Here is a 20,268-nt window from a genome sequence, read left to right on the forward strand (position 1 = left end):
AAAAACTGTCTCATGATGTTTACATGAAAGTTATTTAATATAATGGATTTTTTTTTTCATTCTTCTCATCTATGAAAAACCTTTGTCCATCCTAAAACCCAGCCTCTCCATTAATCTGGTAAACTTTGTTAATGAGAGCTTTAGAACCTTATCACATTTCTCCTTTATCCTCAGCTGCTTTATGTAAGCCCCAGCGCTGAGTGTCTTCCTAAATTATAGTAGTTTCTCTTTAATCTATATTCTCTGACACAATTATTCTCCCTCAGGCTTTTATTCTCATGTCTCTATTTTAACCATTTTGTGGTTTTATTATTTATACTCATTATGTAATATGCATCATATCATTTACTTTCAAGTCACATATAAATGTGAAATAATTTTTTAAAAGAAACTTTTTTCCTAAATCTAAGAATCAAACACAACTAAAACTAACCTTTTTTTTAAAGTAGCATATGGAAAATACTACTACACTCCCAAATTATCTACCACCTTTGGCAAGCACCTATAGTAAACATTTTTACATTGATGTATAATTTATGATGAAATCATAATATAATGTTAATAGGCTACTGAAATAAATCTTATCATTATCAAAACTCTTCCTAGTTTTTCTTTTATATTTTTCTGTATTTTGCAAGGTTTCTATAATGATCATGAATTTAATGTACATATGCACTTTCATAATTAGAAACATCTGAAGGTTATTTTTTTAAAAACAAAAACCAGAAACTTCTACTTTAATCAAATTCTACTTCTTGAGAACAATTTCCCTAGAACTAACCTTGAACTAAAGATTATCTCTTCACTATAATTCAACATATCTCAGAATAAATCTCAGAGTTGACTTTCTAAAATTTCTGCCTTGTGACATGGTAGGAACGGACAGGAAGTCAGAGGTCCTGGCTCAGCTATTAATTCACAATATGCACTTATAAAAATCACTTCACCTCTCTATATTTTCTCATTTATCAAATGAAAAGTTTTTATGATATTATCTCAATATATTTCTAGTTCTAGGTCCTTACATGTCCAAATTAATATTCTGGAGATATGTAGAGCTATAATAGATTTACAAAATTATTTATATAATTTATAAATACACTAAAATATGGATATATAAATATAAGTTGGCAGTTCACTAGTATTATACACATCTTACATATGTATAATTTATAAATATACCTGTATTAATACAAAGTTTAAGATACAAAGAATAAAAATAAAACTCTAAACTGAGTAAAATAAATAATTACCCATCAGATCCAAAAATCAATCTTAATTTTAAAAAGAAAAAGAAGAAAATTAAAATTAGCCTTAAAGTGTGCACTAGAAGGAACAGATGATTAGACAGATGGACAGAGGAGGGAGGGTATGAGAGGGATGGAGAAAAAAGGACAAGAGTTGGGTCTTCCTTATGTGTGTCCCTATTCCCCAAATAGTCAGGATCAGAGATAACCATCTTAAATCTTCTCATTTTAAGATCCTGTGATCTTCACTCTGATTGCCTCCTAGATAGTCAGCAGTTGAATAAGAATACCTTTGATTTAGTCAAGATTTTATATCTTTGGTTTCTTCTCCGCAGGATGTCTCAAGATAAAATGTTGTGCATATATTACAACATGTTTAAGTTATAAAATACTACATCCAAATGCAACCTATTAATACAGAAAGAAAAGCTTCCTCTAAATCTCAATTTTCTGTTACTCAGAAAGAAAAAAATCAAGTCACCTTACCTGATATTGATACCTTGTTTGTATATTTTACATGCATCAGAAGGCAGAATTCGGGAAAGTAAAGGCACTGTGTTTTTAAAAAGAAAAGATAAAAAATACCTAAAGTTCTGAAACATTACAAATTTCTTAATTAGAAAAAGAGTAATTTCAACATTTTATTAATCCACTAAAATTGTAATGATTTCCTTTAAAATAGTATTTTTCCACTAATAATACATAAAGCAATTCCAAGCAACTTCAAATCCCCACTATTTAACTGTAATTGCTACAAAGTTTAACACTCACATCCTCCCACAAACACACATGAATAGCAGTCAATACAGTGCCACTCTTGGATACACACTGTAGAACATTATTATAGATGCGAAAACCATACCCCACAGCAACTAAACTACCCTGAATAGGTAACCTGATTAACCTGGATCCTATCTGATCCTTTAAATATAATCTCATTAAATAGTAGGAAAGTAATGTGTATTTAAAAAAAAAATTTTAGAGCTAAGTAGTCAAATTTGAGTTTGAATTCCAAATATGTGACCTCGGTTACTGAAGCTCACTGTGTAACCTCAGTTTCAAAATCTGTAAAACGGAATCATACTATTCACCTACAGATTTCTACATTCAGTGTTGTTCACATTCATATAACAAACATATTCTGATTTCTTTTATTATTTACTGTCTGCTATGTTTTAGGAAATACAGGTTATTCTATGGATGAATAAATCTGCATACAGGATATAATAAGCTACCACATACAAAAGAAATAATGTGAAGCCCAAACAACTTGAAATCAAAATCACATCACATGTACATGTGTATATAAGAATGTGTGTGTGTATAAGATATACTACGTGCATATTTTACAAAACTCAGTGTTTTAAAAATGAATGATAATCAACCTCGGTTAGAAAGAAGTAAAAACTTTATTATAGAAATTAAAGGCTAGTTTTTTAGTTAACTTTTTATTTCTATTTTATTTTATTTCATTTTTTTAAAGATTTTATTTATTTATTCATGAGAGATACAGAGAGAGAGAGAGGCAGAGACACAGGCAGAGGTAGAAGTAGGCTCCATGCTGGGAGCCCAACGTGGGACTGGATCCCGGGTCTCCAGGATCCTGCCCTGGACTGAAGGTGGCGCTAAACTGCTGAGCCACCGGGGCTGCCCTTTAGCTAATTTTTTAAAAAACATCAATATTGTCTAATTATCCAAAAAGGTATATTAATATATCAATGTCCTTTTTAAATTCCTAGAGGTCATGTAATCTAAAATGATTTCCAGCATTAAAGACAGTTTTCTAGACATTTTACGTACACAAATAAGAAAAGTTACTGCCCAAAGGGAATATCTACAGTTACCCTAGTCAAAAAATATAAGAAATCATTTTCTTTTTTTTATTAGTTTCAGAGGTAGAATTTGGTGATTTATCAGTCTTATATAACACTTACTGCTCATTATATCAACTGCCCTCCTTAATGCCCAACACCTGGTCATCCTTTCCTCCCACCAACCTCCCCTCCAGCAACCCTCAATTTGTTTCCTAGAGTTCAGCATCTCTTATGATTTGCCTCCCTCTCAATTTTCATCTCATTTTATTTTTCCTTCCCTTCCCCTATGTTCATCGGTTTTGTTTAAATTTCACATATGAGTGAAAGCATCTATCTTTCTCTAACTTACTTGTTTCACTTAGCGTAATACCCTCTAGTTCCATCCACAGCATTGTAAATGGCAAGATCTCTTTCTTTCTGATGGCTCAGTAATCATTTTCTGATAAAATTTTTCCTTATATGAAACAACAGAACTTGAAAACAACAGTAACAGCATTTATCTATATACATGATCAAAGCTCTTCTCTATGCTGTCTAATCAAGATCCAGTTTTCCTATCCTTAAGTATTTAGTAGAGCATGAAAAAGATAATTAAAATATAGCACTCTAATTTAAGATAATTTAACTTAATTTATTGCATCTTTTGAAATAGCATGGTAACCTACTATAACAAAATTTAGAATTATATATCAATACTTATCAAAAATCAGAAGCGCAGGAACAGAGAAATGCAGAGAGAAAATAAGTTTAGGGACTGAGAAGCAAAAGCTAATAAAAAGGAAAGAGAGAATACATAGAAAAAAAGATTTCTGCTAGATTTTAATGCATTCCAAAATTAGAGCAATGTGCATCTTCCCAATTCTGCAATGACTTTATTCTCCCTCATGTAAACTGATCAAGTTCTCTATATCTGAGGTTATCTCAGCATAATCTGAGAGCTTAACATAACACTCCAAAAGTAGCATAATTCACTGAGTTGAAAAAAAGAAATCTCTACATTTTAATCTTAGTTTTGCTGTTATTTACTCCTTGATATCAAGAACAGTTTATTAACGTAATGTTTTCCATCTATAATACACAGTCTCAAATACAGAATGGATATTCTGTAGATTATGAGGTAAAGAAACTCTAAAAACAGTTTTTCTGTTGAAATATGCCATATACACAAAGCTAAATTTGAAGTCATGATTATTATACTATAAATTATTTCATGCTTTTACAGTAAGTATATAAAGGGTTTCCTTCAAAAACATAATTTTATCCACACCAAAAAAAAAAAAAGTTTGCAATATCTGGGGCAGTTATTATCCCCATTTAAAAATGAAGACACCGGGGACGGCTGGGTGGCTCAGCGGTTAAGCATGCCTGGCTTTGGTCCAGGGCATGATCTGGAGTACCAGGATCGAATCCCATATCAGGCTCCCAGTAGGGAGCCTGCTTCTCCCTCTGCCTATGTTTCTGCCTCTCTCTGTGTGTCTCTCATGAATAAATAAATAAAATCTTAAAAAAAAAAAAAATGACACTGAGGCAGAGGAAAGATATGTGATTTCCCACATCAAATAGGAGCCAGTACTTCTGATCCCAATTTAAAGCTTCTCTTTATCTAAAAACCTAAGCTGGAATAGTTTTAGTTGCCTTCAGACTTGCTATTAACCAAGTTTGAGGCTTTCAGCCAAACACTAAATATAACAATATGAGAAAGAGTGTGCATCCTCCACTACCTCTAATTAAACCTAATTCTGGATCTCAATATTTTTTAACTTCCCCTTATTTCTGGGTTTCCTTTTTTCCCCTCAATATTAGGGGTTTCTTTTTAAGCAAAAAAAAAAAAAAAAAAAAAAAAAAAAAAGTCATGTTTTGTTAGCATTTTATGTTTGCAAAGGGAATTTATAAGTTCCTCCTTCTTCATTTGTTTTTTAAGTAGACTCTATGCCCAACATAGGGCTTGAACTCACAATGCTGAGATCAAGAGTCACTTCTACCAGCTGAGCCAGCCAGGTGCTCCAATATTAGGGGTTTTGACAATGGAAAGAAATACACCTAAACTCTAGAAAAAAAAAGCTTACTAATCAAATCTAACAAAAAGGATTGTGCTGCTTTTTTTTAATCCAAAGGGTCTAAATTAAATCTAGCCAATAAGTTTCATTTTTAAAATCATACATGACATCTAACCATCAGATGCTAGTAGTTTTGACACGAAATCAGAAAAATCCTTTATCAACAATGAAATAGATGTGCTGTTTTGCACCAAAGTCAAATCTCCAAAGAAGCAATACTTTTAACCAATACCACAGTGGTTATGTCATGAATTTGATTATACAACATTTATACTGTTTATAACTACAGATATATGTACAATTATAGTAGTGATTACATTCATTTCTATTTCTTTATGTAACTGAAATGTTACTTTAAAATATTTTAAAACATTTGCTCAGCAAGATAAATCAACTATTTTAGAATGTAAACCACTAACAATTACTTGAGAATCAGTTAAAGAACCAATATGCTCAAGGGACAACCTTGAGTATAAGATTGCCAAGCAGACCTAGGGTTTTTACACATGAAAAAAAAAAAGTGGTATTCAGGCTTTAAACCAATCTGACTTGGAATTCTTCTATTTTACAAAGCTACTACAAACCTCTTTTTCTCTCAGTGTTCTAAGACACCTGGACTCTGAATGATATATAAAGCATAAAGGCAAGGTAGCCCTACAGAGTCACAAAATCATGTGTGATTTTGATGGAGCCAAAATTAACCTAATGAGCTAGTGTTGTAACAATGTTGGAAAAGAACTGACCTTTAGAAATCAAAACTTTACACTTAGAGATTAAACACACTAGGAAAATCTTAATCATTCATGCTATACATTATTATGTAGTTGTTGAAGTACTTCCTCATGAGCTAACAATATGGAAAGATGCCTATGATACATTATATAAAAGTGACAAACTGTATAATGATATAATGGCAAGATCCCATTAAAACAACTAATTCTGAGGATACAATATATATGTGCATGTATGTATTTGTGTATTACATGCACACTTACACTCATGTAAACTTTAAAAAGGGTTTGAAAGCATTCATATGAAACATTAACAGTGATTTTTATAGCTGTCAATAACTGAATATTTAAATATCTTTATTTCATAGAAATTAATTCAGATGCTTAAAAAAATATAAGCTCATTATGTCCAAACCTATACACAGATTACATTGTTTTTAAATCTTCAAAATGAAACCCAAATTTAGTTGTTTTAGTAGTTGTTTAATTAACAAAAGTCACTAGGATCACACTTCCTCTTTAGATACAAAGGTTTTCTCCCTAAATGGACTGAGGTTTAAAATGGGGAGGAGAGAAACTTATCATGCCAAGATAAATCATTAACTGACTCTAAAATATCTAGGGGTTAAGGTTTTATAAATAATTGAAACAGTGAACAACCAAACGGTATATATATGAAGTATACAATAAAAGTAGCAAAATGACTGAAAGATGACAAAATATACAAAATCAAATAATGTTAACTGAATTCTTCTCATTCAGGGATCTAAGTATTATATTTCAAATCTCATTAAATTTAGTAATCTCTTTCTGTGTCTCATGAATAAATAAAATAAAACCTTAAAAAAATTAGTAATCTAATAATCCCATAAATTATTCTCTTCCCTTTGAGAATTCCTTATATTTATTAAAATACTTAAATCTTCATTCTGTTTAAAAAGAATAATTTTCAGTCTTAAAAATAAGACTTTTGAAAGTTACTAACCAGGTTGGGATAATTAAGTATTACTACAGGGCTTTATTACCATTACATTCAATGTGATGAAAAAGATGTAATTTTCCTTAGGACAAGTTCAAATTTGCTAACATGTATATTTAAGCTATTTTTGCACGTGCATTTCCACATTGGAACATATTTTACAGTAAAATATGACACATTCTTACCCCAGCTTTGAAAATCCCAGTGAAGTTCCAGATAAAAGTCACCTAGCTGAGAAACAAAATACAAATAAATACTGAATGTACCTTAGTTTAACAGTTCTCATATCAATTGAATATTTTAGTTTTTAAAAAAAAAATCTATTATCACTAAAGATCTATAGACAGGAATAGAAAGTAGTTTCAATTTTTGGAATAGGAGAAAGAAAAAATAAGGTTAAATTACTTAAAACATTACAATAGCACACATTATTATACTTATCTACAAAGGAAGATATACAACTGCAGATTTTACTAGAACATATCTGAAACTGACAGGCATTTAAGTTGGTATCAATAAATAGTCCATTTCTCAGCATAACCAAAACAATAATAATAACTCTAACTAAAAATAGCTAATAACTTTAGATGTGTTCCAAAATGACTTTTTGTGCAGCCTCACAATGGACTAAGAAAATGACACAATGAAATAGAAACTTTTTCCTATAAAGTGGTAATTTTTTTTTTTTTTTTAATTTATGATAGTCACACAGAGAGAGAGAGAGAGAGAGGCAAAGACACAGGCAGAGGGAGAAGCAGGCTCCATGCACCGGGAGCCCGACGTGGGATTCGATCCCGGGTCTCCAGGATCGCGCCCTGGGCCAAAGGCAGGCGCCAAACCGCTGCGCCACCCAGGGATCCCTATAAAGTGGTAATTAACACAAGTTTACTAAATCTGAAATAACACGTCATCATATGACATATATGGCGAAAGTTTGTATTTCACAAATTAGAAGCTAGACAGCAAAAACTGTAACTGTTAAGGAAACTACTGTGATCAAAAATTTTCAAAAAAATTGATCTCTTGAGATAAAAACAAAAAAAGCATACCCCAGAGGACACACAGTTATCATGATAGGTCTGTCTTCCTCCCTTAGTTCTTTCATACATCAAAAATACAGTGAATGAGAATAAGAAAAAAAAATAAAGCTCTCTGCCTTTCTGTGCCAGCACACCGGCTCTTACCACCGGCTCTGACATAGGACAGACAGAAAGAGTTTTATTATGTAAAGAAAATGCTGCTAGTAGGTAGTGGTTTCAGCTCTTAGGGAATCTTCCAACCCAAAGGACAAACGAAAACTATTGACATTAATTATGATTAGCCTCCTTTTTTCTTAGAGGTCTTATCTAATTTATTGAAAACAGTAATTTTTTATTCACCATCCTAGTCCAAAGTAAATGGTGCTTCCATAGCATTAAATTTATACATTATAATCAGAGTATTTTATCATTATTGTTCAATTCAAACAGGATTTTTACCGTTGCTTGACTCTTAGTAATCAAGTGATTAGACTGCATTTTAAAAATGCTTAAAAGTACACTCACAATTACTCTTGAGGTATAAGATGAGCAAAGAGATATATAGCCTACCTCTTTCAGGGCTTTTAATAATCGAGGTCGTTTTTCTTCAACACTTTCCCTGGACTGCTGCTTAAGCTTCCTTAAAAGAGCCGTAACTAAGGTTTAAATAAAAAAAAAATTATTTAATTTAAAATAAATTTTACCATGTTAGATTGTCAGTTATAGCTCAATTAAAATAAATTTATAAAAAAAACTTTTTTGCCATGTTAGAAACCACTGGTTTATTAAACACAGACATATACAGATAGAGACATTATAAATAAGTTAATAAGTTTAATAAAACTGTTATGAACCCCAAGGAAAATCGAGAAGAGACACCCCAACATGAACTTGTATTTACACTAGTTTTCCTAGTTTTTAATTATCAGTTAAGATTTACCTGAGTGAGCCAAGATTAACCAATCTCAGATGACACAATCTCCTGTTGTAATACTGATCTAAAAGATCTCAAAGCCAGATCTCAAAAATCCCATTGGATATTACTTTTATAAAAATGTAATTATTTGTAATTGCTACTGGGTGTATGTGTTCTTTTCTCACTACAGGTTGTACTCTCACACAGCAGAAAAAATACTAAAACAAATCCTATTATGTCCGTGAAAAGAACTTCTGAATCTAAAAAAACCTGAGGCCCTCCATACTGTTTTCTCAATAGTTCAGACTGAGATTTAGACACATTGCCTAAGTGCAAACCCCAGCTTTACTAATTATTAGCCACATGTAAATGGACAAGTTACTTATTTTCACTAAATTTCAGTTTCTTTTTTTCATTTGTCAAATAAAAATAAAGTAAAACCTCTATGAAATTCCTGTAAAGGCTCAATATAAATTGCTTACAATTAAGTAAATATAATTTTTACCTATTAGAATAAAGGAACTAGCTAAAACTAACTACCAAAGGAACAAGAGATCTCAGTTCATCATACAGTCCTACAACTAGCTTTGTGACCTAGATTAGTAGTTTCCAAATACAAGTCTACATTTCAGTGCCCAACTGTTCAAGTTCCCAGTGATCTGCAGTAAAATGAAAAAATTGGAAATCAGGTTGGGGTTACTTTTTTACTTATAAACTATATATTTTTTTCAATTTAAGAACTATTCTTTCTACTATTTTTGGTATCAAAATGTCTTGTATTAATATGGTGATTGCAGAAGAAAGTATCATTTTTAGAGTTTTTACATGCTAAAATGAAACATTAGGTACTCCACATCAATTCTCAAACATAATTTTTTTTCTGGTCTGTGAAATCCAAATAATCTGAGAAACCATGACCTGGATAATCATTAAGGTTATTTCCAGATTCAAATTTGTATGAATCTGGCTAATCTCATGTTTGTTGTAATTTAACCTTAATATCAAAGCTAGATTACGCCAATTTAATAGAATTCTTTTTATAATTCTTCTCCACAATAAGCTCAAGTACTTTAATAAATCTTCCTTGACTCCAAAGAAGGCAATTTGCCTTTAAATTCAAACAAACCTCTGTGTCGAGGTAAAGAATGGAAATAATTCAATTCATAGATAGAAAAGATACCTTAATGAAAAACGGAAGTCATGTATTTTACACCAAGTAAATATATTGAAACTCACTGACCACATGCAGTAAATAACAATTACATTAAAATGGCCATTTTTTTTTTAAGATTTTATTTATTTATTCATGAGAAACACAGAGAGGCAGACACACAGGCAGAGGGAGAAGCAGGCTCCATGCAGGGAGCCCGACGTGGGACTGGATCCTGGTTCTCCAGGATCCTACCTGGGCTGAAGGCGGCGCTAAACCGCTGAGCCACCCGGGCTGCCCTGGCCAAACATTTTTAAAAATATGGTAACAAAGAGATGCTTGTTCTATGAAACTTCACATTAAAAATAGCATCAACTCAAACTTTCTTATGGAAACAGAAACAAACATTTAGAATGCAATTATACAAAATTAGCAATACCTTTTTTGGAATAAGGATTTGTACTCCCATACTGTAAGAATCACATTAATGATGACTGATAATCAAGATAAAATTAGTTTTAGAGGGGACGCCTGGGTGGCTCAGTGGTTGAACATTACTTGTTTTAAATGAAACTAACTTCTTTATGAAGGAACTTTCTTCCCAAATGAATTATAAACAGCCGATGATAAGAAATCTTTATATATATCCATAGATCTTTTGTTGTCTATTGGAGTGATTTTTCTGAAGAACAAATATGACCATAGAAAGAAACGAATATGAAAACTGAACCAAAAAGACCATCGGGTAATTTTATTCAAATATACCGGAGCATTGTTGGGTTCCTCATACAGTAGTTTTTATTGTAAGTAGACCTGAAAGTCATATTCCCCCATTTATAACTCCATGGTTATTTATTAAAATTCCTTTAACCGGGGCACCTGGGTGGCTCAGTGGTTAAGCATCTGCCTTCGGCTCAGGACATGTCCCCAGGGTCCTGGGATCGAGTCCCACATCGGGCTCCTTGTGCGGAGCCTGCTTCTCCCTCTGCCTGTGTCTCTGCCTCTCTCTGAGTCTCTCATGAATAAATACATAAAATCTTTTAAAAAATAAAAATTAAAAATTAGCTTTAGAGGATATGGATGGTATTAGAATTCATACAAAGACTCAAATGAAGAACAATAAACCACAGCTTATTAACTTTCTCTTTCCTTCTTTTCCCATACAAAGTACTTTTAAAGTATTCAGTTGGCTGTGCCTAAAGCCTTTGGAACTATGCCCTCCTGCTCTGAGAATCACTTAAATCTGTATCGTCTGCCCTCTACTTCCTTTTGTGCTCCAGAATAATTATTTCCCACTTCTTAGTTAAATAGCTCTGTGGACATACCATAGATAACTCAAACTCAATAAATCTAACATCAAATAAATTAAATCCCGGACTGATCTCTCTCTTTTGATACTGACCTGGAGGCTGATCACTGTTCACCATGTAATTATTATTAAGGCAGAAAAGCAACATAATCTTGAAATTTTCTTTTTTAAAGTTTTTGGTTTTGGGTTTTCTTTTAGTAATCTCTACACACAACATGGGGTTCAAAATCACAACCCTGAGATCAAGTCACATGCTCTTCATCAGTCACATGCTCTTCCAACTAAGTCAACCGGGTGCTGCTCACTGCCCCCGCCTCCCGGCCCCACCTCCCTAGACTATTGTTCTAGTCTGCAACAAATAGTTTAGTAATATCTCACTGTTCTGTACCACAAAAACAACAGCAGAAATCAGATAAAAAAAGAGAAAGGGGTTACAGTTTTTGCTATTAATTTATAATATTAGATTATACTTTGTTAATTAGATAATATATATTATCTCAGATTTTTCAAATAATGCAATTTTCTATGCCCAGAAAATTTTTTTTATGCCCAGAAAATTTTAACATAACACAAGCTAAGTAATCAAAAACTTAAATCACAGTATTTAAAATAATTTCAAAGTATAGACCCATTTAATACTATTATAAATATATCCATATATTTCGGTTTTTTTACGATTTTATTTATTTATTAATGAGAGAGAGAAAGAGAGAGAGAGAGACACACAGGCAGAGGGAGAAGCAGGCTCCATGCAAGGAGCCAGATGCGGGCCTCCATCCCGGGACTCCAGGATCACACCCCGGGCCAAGGCAGGCACTAAACCGCTAAGCCACGATCCCCTATCCATATATTTCTAAATATGTAGCTTATAGTTGTTAAATTTATTATTATTTAAGTTAGCAGTTAAATATTTCCATTTCATGTGATGGAACATAATTTTTTAATCCCTGAATAATTATAGATACATAATTATATAATAATTGGCAATAGAATACTATTCAGAATGTATATCTTAGACATCACTTGACAGAAGAAAATCACTTTATTTTTTTTTTATTTTTTTTTAAGAAAATCACTTTAAAAGCAGATCTCAACTGCTATGCACCTCAATCTTTTACATTAAAATTTAGTAACTGATTTTCCAAGAAAACTGTTTCTTGGCCTTCCTAAAGAGCAGAGACCATATCTTCATTCTCCACATCTTACTATAGATACATGCATTATAGAAAGGACTCAGTAAATACTCACTGACTCTAAATAAAGGTTATTATGTGAAAACCACATAAGTCAGTGTCAGAAACCCAGGAATCCATCTGGTTTCCTCTCCATTCTGCTAATGGGTTAGAAACATCAGAGAAAGTTCCTTTAGACTGGTTGCTGCAACTTTTAATTTATTCTCAGTTTTTTAGATCTGTGCATTTTTTTTGTCTTTTCCCTGACATAATTCTAGGATTAGTATGGTTTCTAACTCTCATTAGGAGCTCTTGATTTTGTCCAAAAGGGAGAACTGTCAATAAATAACAAAATATAAATATATATTCTCATGTAACTGGTAAATCATCACAATTTTATCTCATTAAATCCCAAGCCCAAATGTAGCTTCATCATTAGGAGCTGCCCAAAATGTGCAGAAAGTCCACAAAGATGTAGTATGTGGATTACATATAAAGCTAAAATATAAGAGCCCAAACTGTGGTATTAAATAGAACTAAATGCATGTAACATCCTAAGGGTGTTCAATCTAATGCACTTCTTTAATAAAACTGCCCAATTTTTTAAATCGTGCCTTCCACAGCCTAGATTTAATTTTCAATCCCAGTTGTAAAAAGATATTACCAGGAAGATAATATTCTCACTCATCCAGATTTAAATTTTACAAACTTTTCAACTATTGAGATGTGCCTGACAAAAATAAAACCTGTATATGAAGTTGGGAAAAAAAAAAACCCAACTCAGGAACAGGAGGAGGGAAGGTAGAGTAACTGAACACAGTGTGTACTATGAGAAAACATGTGACTTTTTTTTGAAATTCTCAAAGACCAAAACAAAGAGACTTCCTTCTCACTTTCAGTAAAATCTATTCCCACCAATTAAAGCAAAAAGATAACTATTATAAAACACTGTGATTATTTTCAGTTCCAATTAATGTTTCATATAATTAAGTATCTGCCAGAAAGGATAGTCAGGTCTCAGAGCTTTTAAAAATCCTTCATACTGAATAAATAAAACAATGGAAAAATATCAGTAGAGCAGAATAGTATAAAAGAAAATAAACTATAAACAATATGCTTTCAAACATGATTCCTCAATTCTTCCTAATATCCAAGTTCCTAAGTTATGAATAATTCACATACAAGTTTACAAATAACTACAAACATTTCATATTATAGAAAGTTATACTAAATGAAAATTTTATCAAATGTATCACTTCATATTTTTAGAATATTTATAAACAACAATTTATATTGCTTACTCATCTGTCTATCTCCATAGCTGATGGCTTCCGCCAGTGGGCTCCATCCCTGAGCATTTTTCACCTTTACTGGAGCATTGTGAGCCAAAAGTAAGTGGGCACATTCTGAAACATAAAGTGGTAATAATATCAAACATCATGCAATTTTTTTAATCTATGAATATACAAATCATTTAGAAATTTAAGAAATCAATATGATATAAATAGGTCTATAAAATAAACACTGTAACAGAGAGAAAAATAATTTGTAAAAGCCCTATATATCTAACAAAGTTATTTCAGATCCTCAGATTCAAGATCTATTCTATTACTTAAAAATAAATTGTATCTCTCCAAAGAAGTATTATGTTCCTTAATAATTATTCCCAAGAGTACTGTGAGAATATTTCTACAGTCTAAAAGATAACACGAGTAATTTATATCAAAATTCTACTAATAAAACTCAAAAAAGGATTTGTATGTATGTGATATCAAATAGAAAGTTCTTAATTTATTTCAGAAAAAAAAAAAAGGGCTTTCAAAAAGGACCAGAAATGTTTCTATAAACCCTTATTTTTCAAATGTTACAATTATTTTACTTCAGGAAAACACCCAAAAGAGGAAAAAGTCTGTTTATGAGTCCAAGAACAAATCTGGACAGTTTTCTAGTAAGCAAAAAAAGTCTAAGGTATAGGATATTCTTCTTAAAAATTAGCAGTAAAAAGTATATTAACAGGCAAAAACTTCAAAACTGAGGCTCATGGGAAATTTAGGATGGCTACCCATTTTAAATTTCCTACATGAATGGTTCATTCATTCAATCAATCATTCAGCAAATATTTACCGAATGCCTATCATACACCATTTCTAAGCACTAAGTCCTGGATATAAGCGGTAGAAAGAAAGACAAGGTCTTACTATCAGAGAGCTTATATCCTTTGTTAGAAGAAAGTAAGTAAACTAATAAGTAAAAAAAATAAGTCAGAGAATGACAAGTGCTCTGAAGGAAATAAGGGTGTTATGACAATGTCTTGTAGTTGAGCACAGGTAGAAGAATGTGATTCCTAGTTATAGGAGGAGCCTCTATATTAGCATATAGCACTAGGAATAACTATACGAAGTTTGATTAGAATAAAGTAAAATAAATACAGAAATTTCACAAAGGTGTTTAAGAAAGTCTACAGCAGTATATAAGAATACAGGTACAAGAGGGGCGCCTGGGTGGCTCAGTCAATTAAGCATCTGACTCTTGATTTCAGCTCAGGTCATGATCTCAGGATTGTGAGATCAAGCCCCACATAGGGCTCCCTGTTGGCATGGTCTTCTTAAGATTCTCTCTCCCTCTGCCCTTCCCCCACCTCCTCTTCCTCTTCCCCACCCTTTCAAAAGTAAGAAAGAAAGAGAATATAGGTACAAGAACGTATATTTTAACAGATTAAATGGCAAACATACCGGAAACTAAATGAACATCCATAATGGGGAAATGACTGATTAATAGGATGCATCTATACCACTACAGTAATATACAGCCATTTTTTAAGAATACTGTCGCATCAAAAGGACCAAGGAATCTGGTCAAATAGTCAGCCACCGGCCAAATTTGGGAAACCGAGCATCAAAAAGAATAATGTCCAATTATAACACAGTAAACTAAAAACAATAAATTACAGAAGAATGCCAACTAATAAATGTAGAAGAAATGGTAAAATTTGAAAATAGGTATATTACAACACCAAAGTAATAACTGCTTTTAGGCAAATGTCCTCAATGAATGCTAAAGTCATGAGGCTAAATGCTATGATAGTGCTAGAAAATAGGATACTCACATGATACCAAAGTATCATCCCAAGATTACTTTCTAATTATAAAGAGAAAAAAAAAGTTCCTTTCCAGTGAAAATATCTGGAGATCATCAGCTTAAACAAGTGACCAAATGTGGTGGCATTAGAAACACATAATGTCATATAACCTGACATTATGTGTTTCTAATGTTATGCAATATAAAATTCATATGACCTATGCAATATTCTTTCCAGAAATGTTTAACTTGAATCATATCAAGCCCTGATAGCTATTTTCAATTTGCAGAAAAGATACAAGATAAGGAACAAGTTAAATTACATCACGAGAAAATAATCAGGCAAATCTGAGATGAGAGACATTCTACAAATTGATTGGGCACACTATTCAAAAAGTGAAGTACAAAGGGGAAAAAAAAGTGGGCAAACTTTTCTACATAAAAAGAAAACGACATAACAACCAAATGCAATGAGTAAACCTTAACTGGTTCTTGATTCAATATAAAGCACGTATAAAAGACATTTTTGGAACAACTGGAAAAATTTAAATATGAATTAGATATAAGAGATTATAACAACAGTATTAATTTTCTTAAGTATGATACTGATATTGTGGTTATGAAAGAGACTGTCCTATTCTTAGAGATGCAAGCCAAGGTATCCGGAGCTAAAATGTCATGATGTCTACATCAAACTCTCAAATGATACTGCAAAAATAATATATTTAACAATAAGAGAAAAATAAAGTAAATATGATAAATGTTAACAACTACTGAACCTAGGTAGAGTATCTGAATGTTCACTGTGATCATCAAATCATTCTGAATACCCAAGAAATTGACCTGAGGACTGAAAGAACAAACTGCACAACTAGAGAGAGAGAGAAAAGGCCACATCAAGGAAAGTAGGAAGTACAAAGAAGCAGTTTGCGAGGAGAAAAGGAATGAGGGTTCTGGATAGGGAAGAGAGCCCGGGTCACAGAAAAGTGAGAGAGCAGAAAGCACAGGTATAAGCACAAGAACACTTCCCCGAAGCCACTCCCTGGGAAAATGTGAGGGGCTGATTATTGTGAGGTTTTGCGATCAGCAGGGCTCAAAGACTGGAGTTTTGGAGGTCTTTGGCCTTGGCTGGGACAGAGACCTTAGGGTGCTGCCCTCCAGCTGGATAGAAGGCAAGCAAGCAACCCCTGAGAAGACAGCGCAATCTGAGGATCGCTAGGGCTTAGGGGAGACCGTTTACTCTCCTTGGATCTTACCTGTGACAGCATTGCCTCTCTGGAAACAAAGGAGCCCAAGGTCACCATTTCACTCCCTTACCCCTTAGCATAAGTACAGAGGCACCTGCTGAGGGCGGCTAACCGACACTGTACACTACTGGTTTGTTAGCCTACTTTGCTCCATATACCACATCCCTGCACATGGCACCACTGTTCTTCTGGGTCAAGCCTGAATGGGTCCCAGCACAGTAAGACCCTTACCCAGAAGACCAGCACAGGTCCCTGCCACACCAAGTCCCTAAAGTCTGAAGTTTTAAAAGTAAGCAGGCCTGGGGTCATGTGGAGAGCTGATTTGGTTAGGCATCCTACTCGTGATTTCTGTTCAGGTCATGATTTCCAGGTCCTGAGATTGAGCCTTGCATCAGGTTCACACTCAACGAGAGTCTGCTTAAGATTCTCTGCCTCTCTCCCTCTGCCCCTCCCACTGCTAACAGGCACACAATCAATCAATCAATCAATCAATACCAATCTTAAAAGTAAGCAGGCTTGGCTACAATAGAGCCCAAAGTACATAGCACTGCTCCACGCAGGCAAGCAACCCAGAGACACACAGTATGAAAACAGGGATCTCAAAAACACCTAAGACACACAAGGGAAAATTATTCATTTTTCTGAGAGGGCTTCCCTGAGAGCAGCAGGCCTGGACTCCCATCTCCAGAGACAAAAAGAGTTGGCTAGAGCCATTTCACCTGCCCCTCAGCAGAAATCAATGTCAGTACTCTGCCCAGTGCCAACACTGGCTGCCTAACCTGCTTACACCAGATCCCACTCTGCCACCCTCTGCTGGTGTTGCTTTTCTCAGGCAAGTGTGCCTAATGACCAGCACAGAGGGCCCCTCCCCCAGAAGACCAGCACAAATCCCCACACACACCACTACTAACCACAGAGTTCTGCAAAGCTTCAACTCTAGTGGAAACAGCATCAGGTCTCATTTAGCAAGCAGACCAGAACACACCTACTTAAAACTCGCCACACTCCAGCCAAGGTCCTGACACCGTCCACCACAGGCAAGGAGAGCCTCTGCAGAGGACTGACCTGAGAGAAAGAACAGATAAAACACAGCAGCAGACTGCAGGCAGCACACACCAGAGGCACTTCCTGAAGCACCAGGCCCTGGACAATAGATGACCTCTTCTTCATAAAGCCATTACTAACAGGATCAGGAAACATAACAGAAATGACAGAATTAAAAAACAATCAAGCAGAAAAGAAAAATGCAGTATTTGAGATTTGAAAGCAACCAGATGTAATGATGAAAGAATGGAAGAAGCAGAAGAACAAATAAGTGAAATAGAAGACAGAATTATGGAAAATAATTAAGCTGAACAAAAAGAAAGAGCAATGGATCACAAGAGAGTGGACTTAGGGAACTCAGTGACTCCATCAAACATGGTAGCATTTATATCATAAGAGTCTCAGAAGAAGAAGGGAGAGAAAAGGGGTCAAAAGTTTATTTGAGGAAATAACAGCTGGAAACTTCTCTAACCTGGGGGAATAAACAGATAACCAAATCCTGGAGGCACAGAGAACTCTCATCAAAATCAACAAAAGCAGGCCAACACCAAGACATTTTGTAGTTAAGTTTGCAAAACATAGTGATGAAGGAAAACCGTAAAATTTTCAAGACAAAGGAAGTCCCTAACTTAGAAGGGAAGACCCTTAAGTTAGCAGCAGACCTCTCCACAGAAACTTGACAAGCCAGAAGAGAGTGGCAAAATCTATTCAAGGTGCTGAATAGGAAAAATCTGCAGTGAGAGTATTCTATCCAGGAAGGCAGTCATTCAGAATAGGAGAGAGAAAGAATTCCCCAGATGAACAAAAGCTAAAGGTCTTTGTGAACACTACACCAGCCCTGCAAAAAAATTAAAGAGGGCTATTTGAGTAGGAAGGAAAGAGCAAAAGTGACAAAGACTAGAAAAGAACATAGAAAATCTCCAGAAACAATGACAAAAAAAGTAATAAAATGGCACCAGTATGTATCAATACTTATTCTGAATGTAAATGGACTAAATGCTCCAATCAAAAGACATAGGGTATCAGAATGGATAAAAAAACAAGATTCATCTATATGGTGCCTACAAGAGACACATTTTGGACCACAGGCACCTGCAGATTACAAGTGAGAGAATAGAGAAATATTTATCATGCAAATGGACATCAAAAGAAAGCCACCTATATCATAATAAAGGGAAGTATCCAACAAGAAGATTTAATAACTGTAAAAATTTATGCCCCCAACTTAGGAGCACCCAAATATACAAAACAATTAATAAAAACATAAAAGAAATCACTGGGGATCCCTGGGTGGCTCAGCAGTTTGGTGCCTGCCTTTGGCCCAGGGCAGGATCCTGGAGTCCCGGGATCGAGTCCCACGTCAGGCTCCCTGTGTGGAGCCTGCTTCTCCCTCCTCCTGTGTCTCTGCCTCTCTCTCTCTCTCTCTCTCTCTCTCTCTCTCTCTGTCTATCATAAATAAATAAATAAATCTTTAAAAAAAAAAAAAAGGAAATCACTGATGATAATATAACAATAGTAGAGGACTTTAATGCCCCACTTACATCAATGGACAGATAATCTAAGCAGAAAATAAACAAGGAAAAAATTGCTTTGAATGACACACTGGACCAGATACGCTTAACAGATATATTCAGAGAATATATGAATATATGAATGAATAATATTTCATTCTAAAGCAGCAGAATATATGTTCAAGTATATATGGACATTCTCAGAATAGATCACATATTAGGTCACAAACCAGGCCTCAATAAACAAGAAAAGACTGAGATCATACCATGCATCTTTTCGGACCACAATACTATAAAACTTAACGTCAACCACAAGGAAAAATTTGGAAAGACCACAAATACATGGAGGTTAAAAAAACGTGCTACTACAGAATGAAAGATCAAGTTGAAATTTAAAGAAAAAAATTTAAACAATACAAGGGAACAAATAAAAATGAAAATGCAATCGTCCAAAATCTTTGGGATACACACAGAGCAGAAATAAGGGGGAAGTATACAGCAACACAGGCCTACCTCAAGAGAAGAAGAGTTTATTCTCAAACTATTCAAAAAAATAGAAAGGAAAGGAAAACTGTCAAATTCATTCTATAAGGACAGCATTACCCCAATACCAAAACCAGATAAAGACTCCATTAAAAAAAAAAGAGAACTAGACAGAGAGAGAGAGAGAGAGAATGAGAACTATAGGCCAATAACCACAATAAACATGGAGGCAAAAATTCTAAACAAAGTACTAAAATCAAATCCAACAGTACATTAAATCATTCACCATGATTAAATGGAATTTACTCCTGGGCTGCAAGAAGGATTCACTTTGCACAAATCAATCGATGTGATACAACACATTAGTAAAAAATAGGGTAAGAACCATATGACCCTCTCAGTAGTTGCAGAAAAAGACATTTGACAAAGTACAACACTCATTCAGGATAAATAAACCCTCAACAAAGTGGGTTTAGAGGAAACATACCTCCACATAATAAAGGCTATATAT

General features: G+C 33.9%; 1 protein-coding gene across 2 annotated transcripts in view; it reads right to left on the minus strand.

The window, feature by feature from the left end:
- Nucleotides 1-20,268, minus strand: part of ANKRD13C (ankyrin repeat domain 13C) — an 85,063-nt gene that overhangs the window by 36,764 nt on the left and 28,031 nt on the right. For both annotated transcript variants that reach the window (XM_077905009.1, XM_077905008.1), the window contains exons 3-6: nt 13,696-13,800; nt 8,418-8,503; nt 7,014-7,059; nt 1,734-1,800 (exon numbers count right to left, since the gene is read on the minus strand). In XM_077905009.1, coding sequence (XP_077761135.1) covers nt 1,734-1,800; nt 7,014-7,059; nt 8,418-8,503; nt 13,696-13,800 — 304 coding nt within the window. The remainder of the gene's footprint in view (nt 1-1,733; nt 1,801-7,013; nt 7,060-8,417; nt 8,504-13,695; nt 13,801-20,268) is intronic.

Source organism: Canis aureus, chromosome 8 (assembly GCF_053574225.1).
Source record: "Canis aureus isolate CA01 chromosome 8, VMU_Caureus_v.1.0, whole genome shotgun sequence".
NCBI lineage: Eukaryota > Metazoa > Chordata > Mammalia > Carnivora > Canidae > Canis > Canis aureus.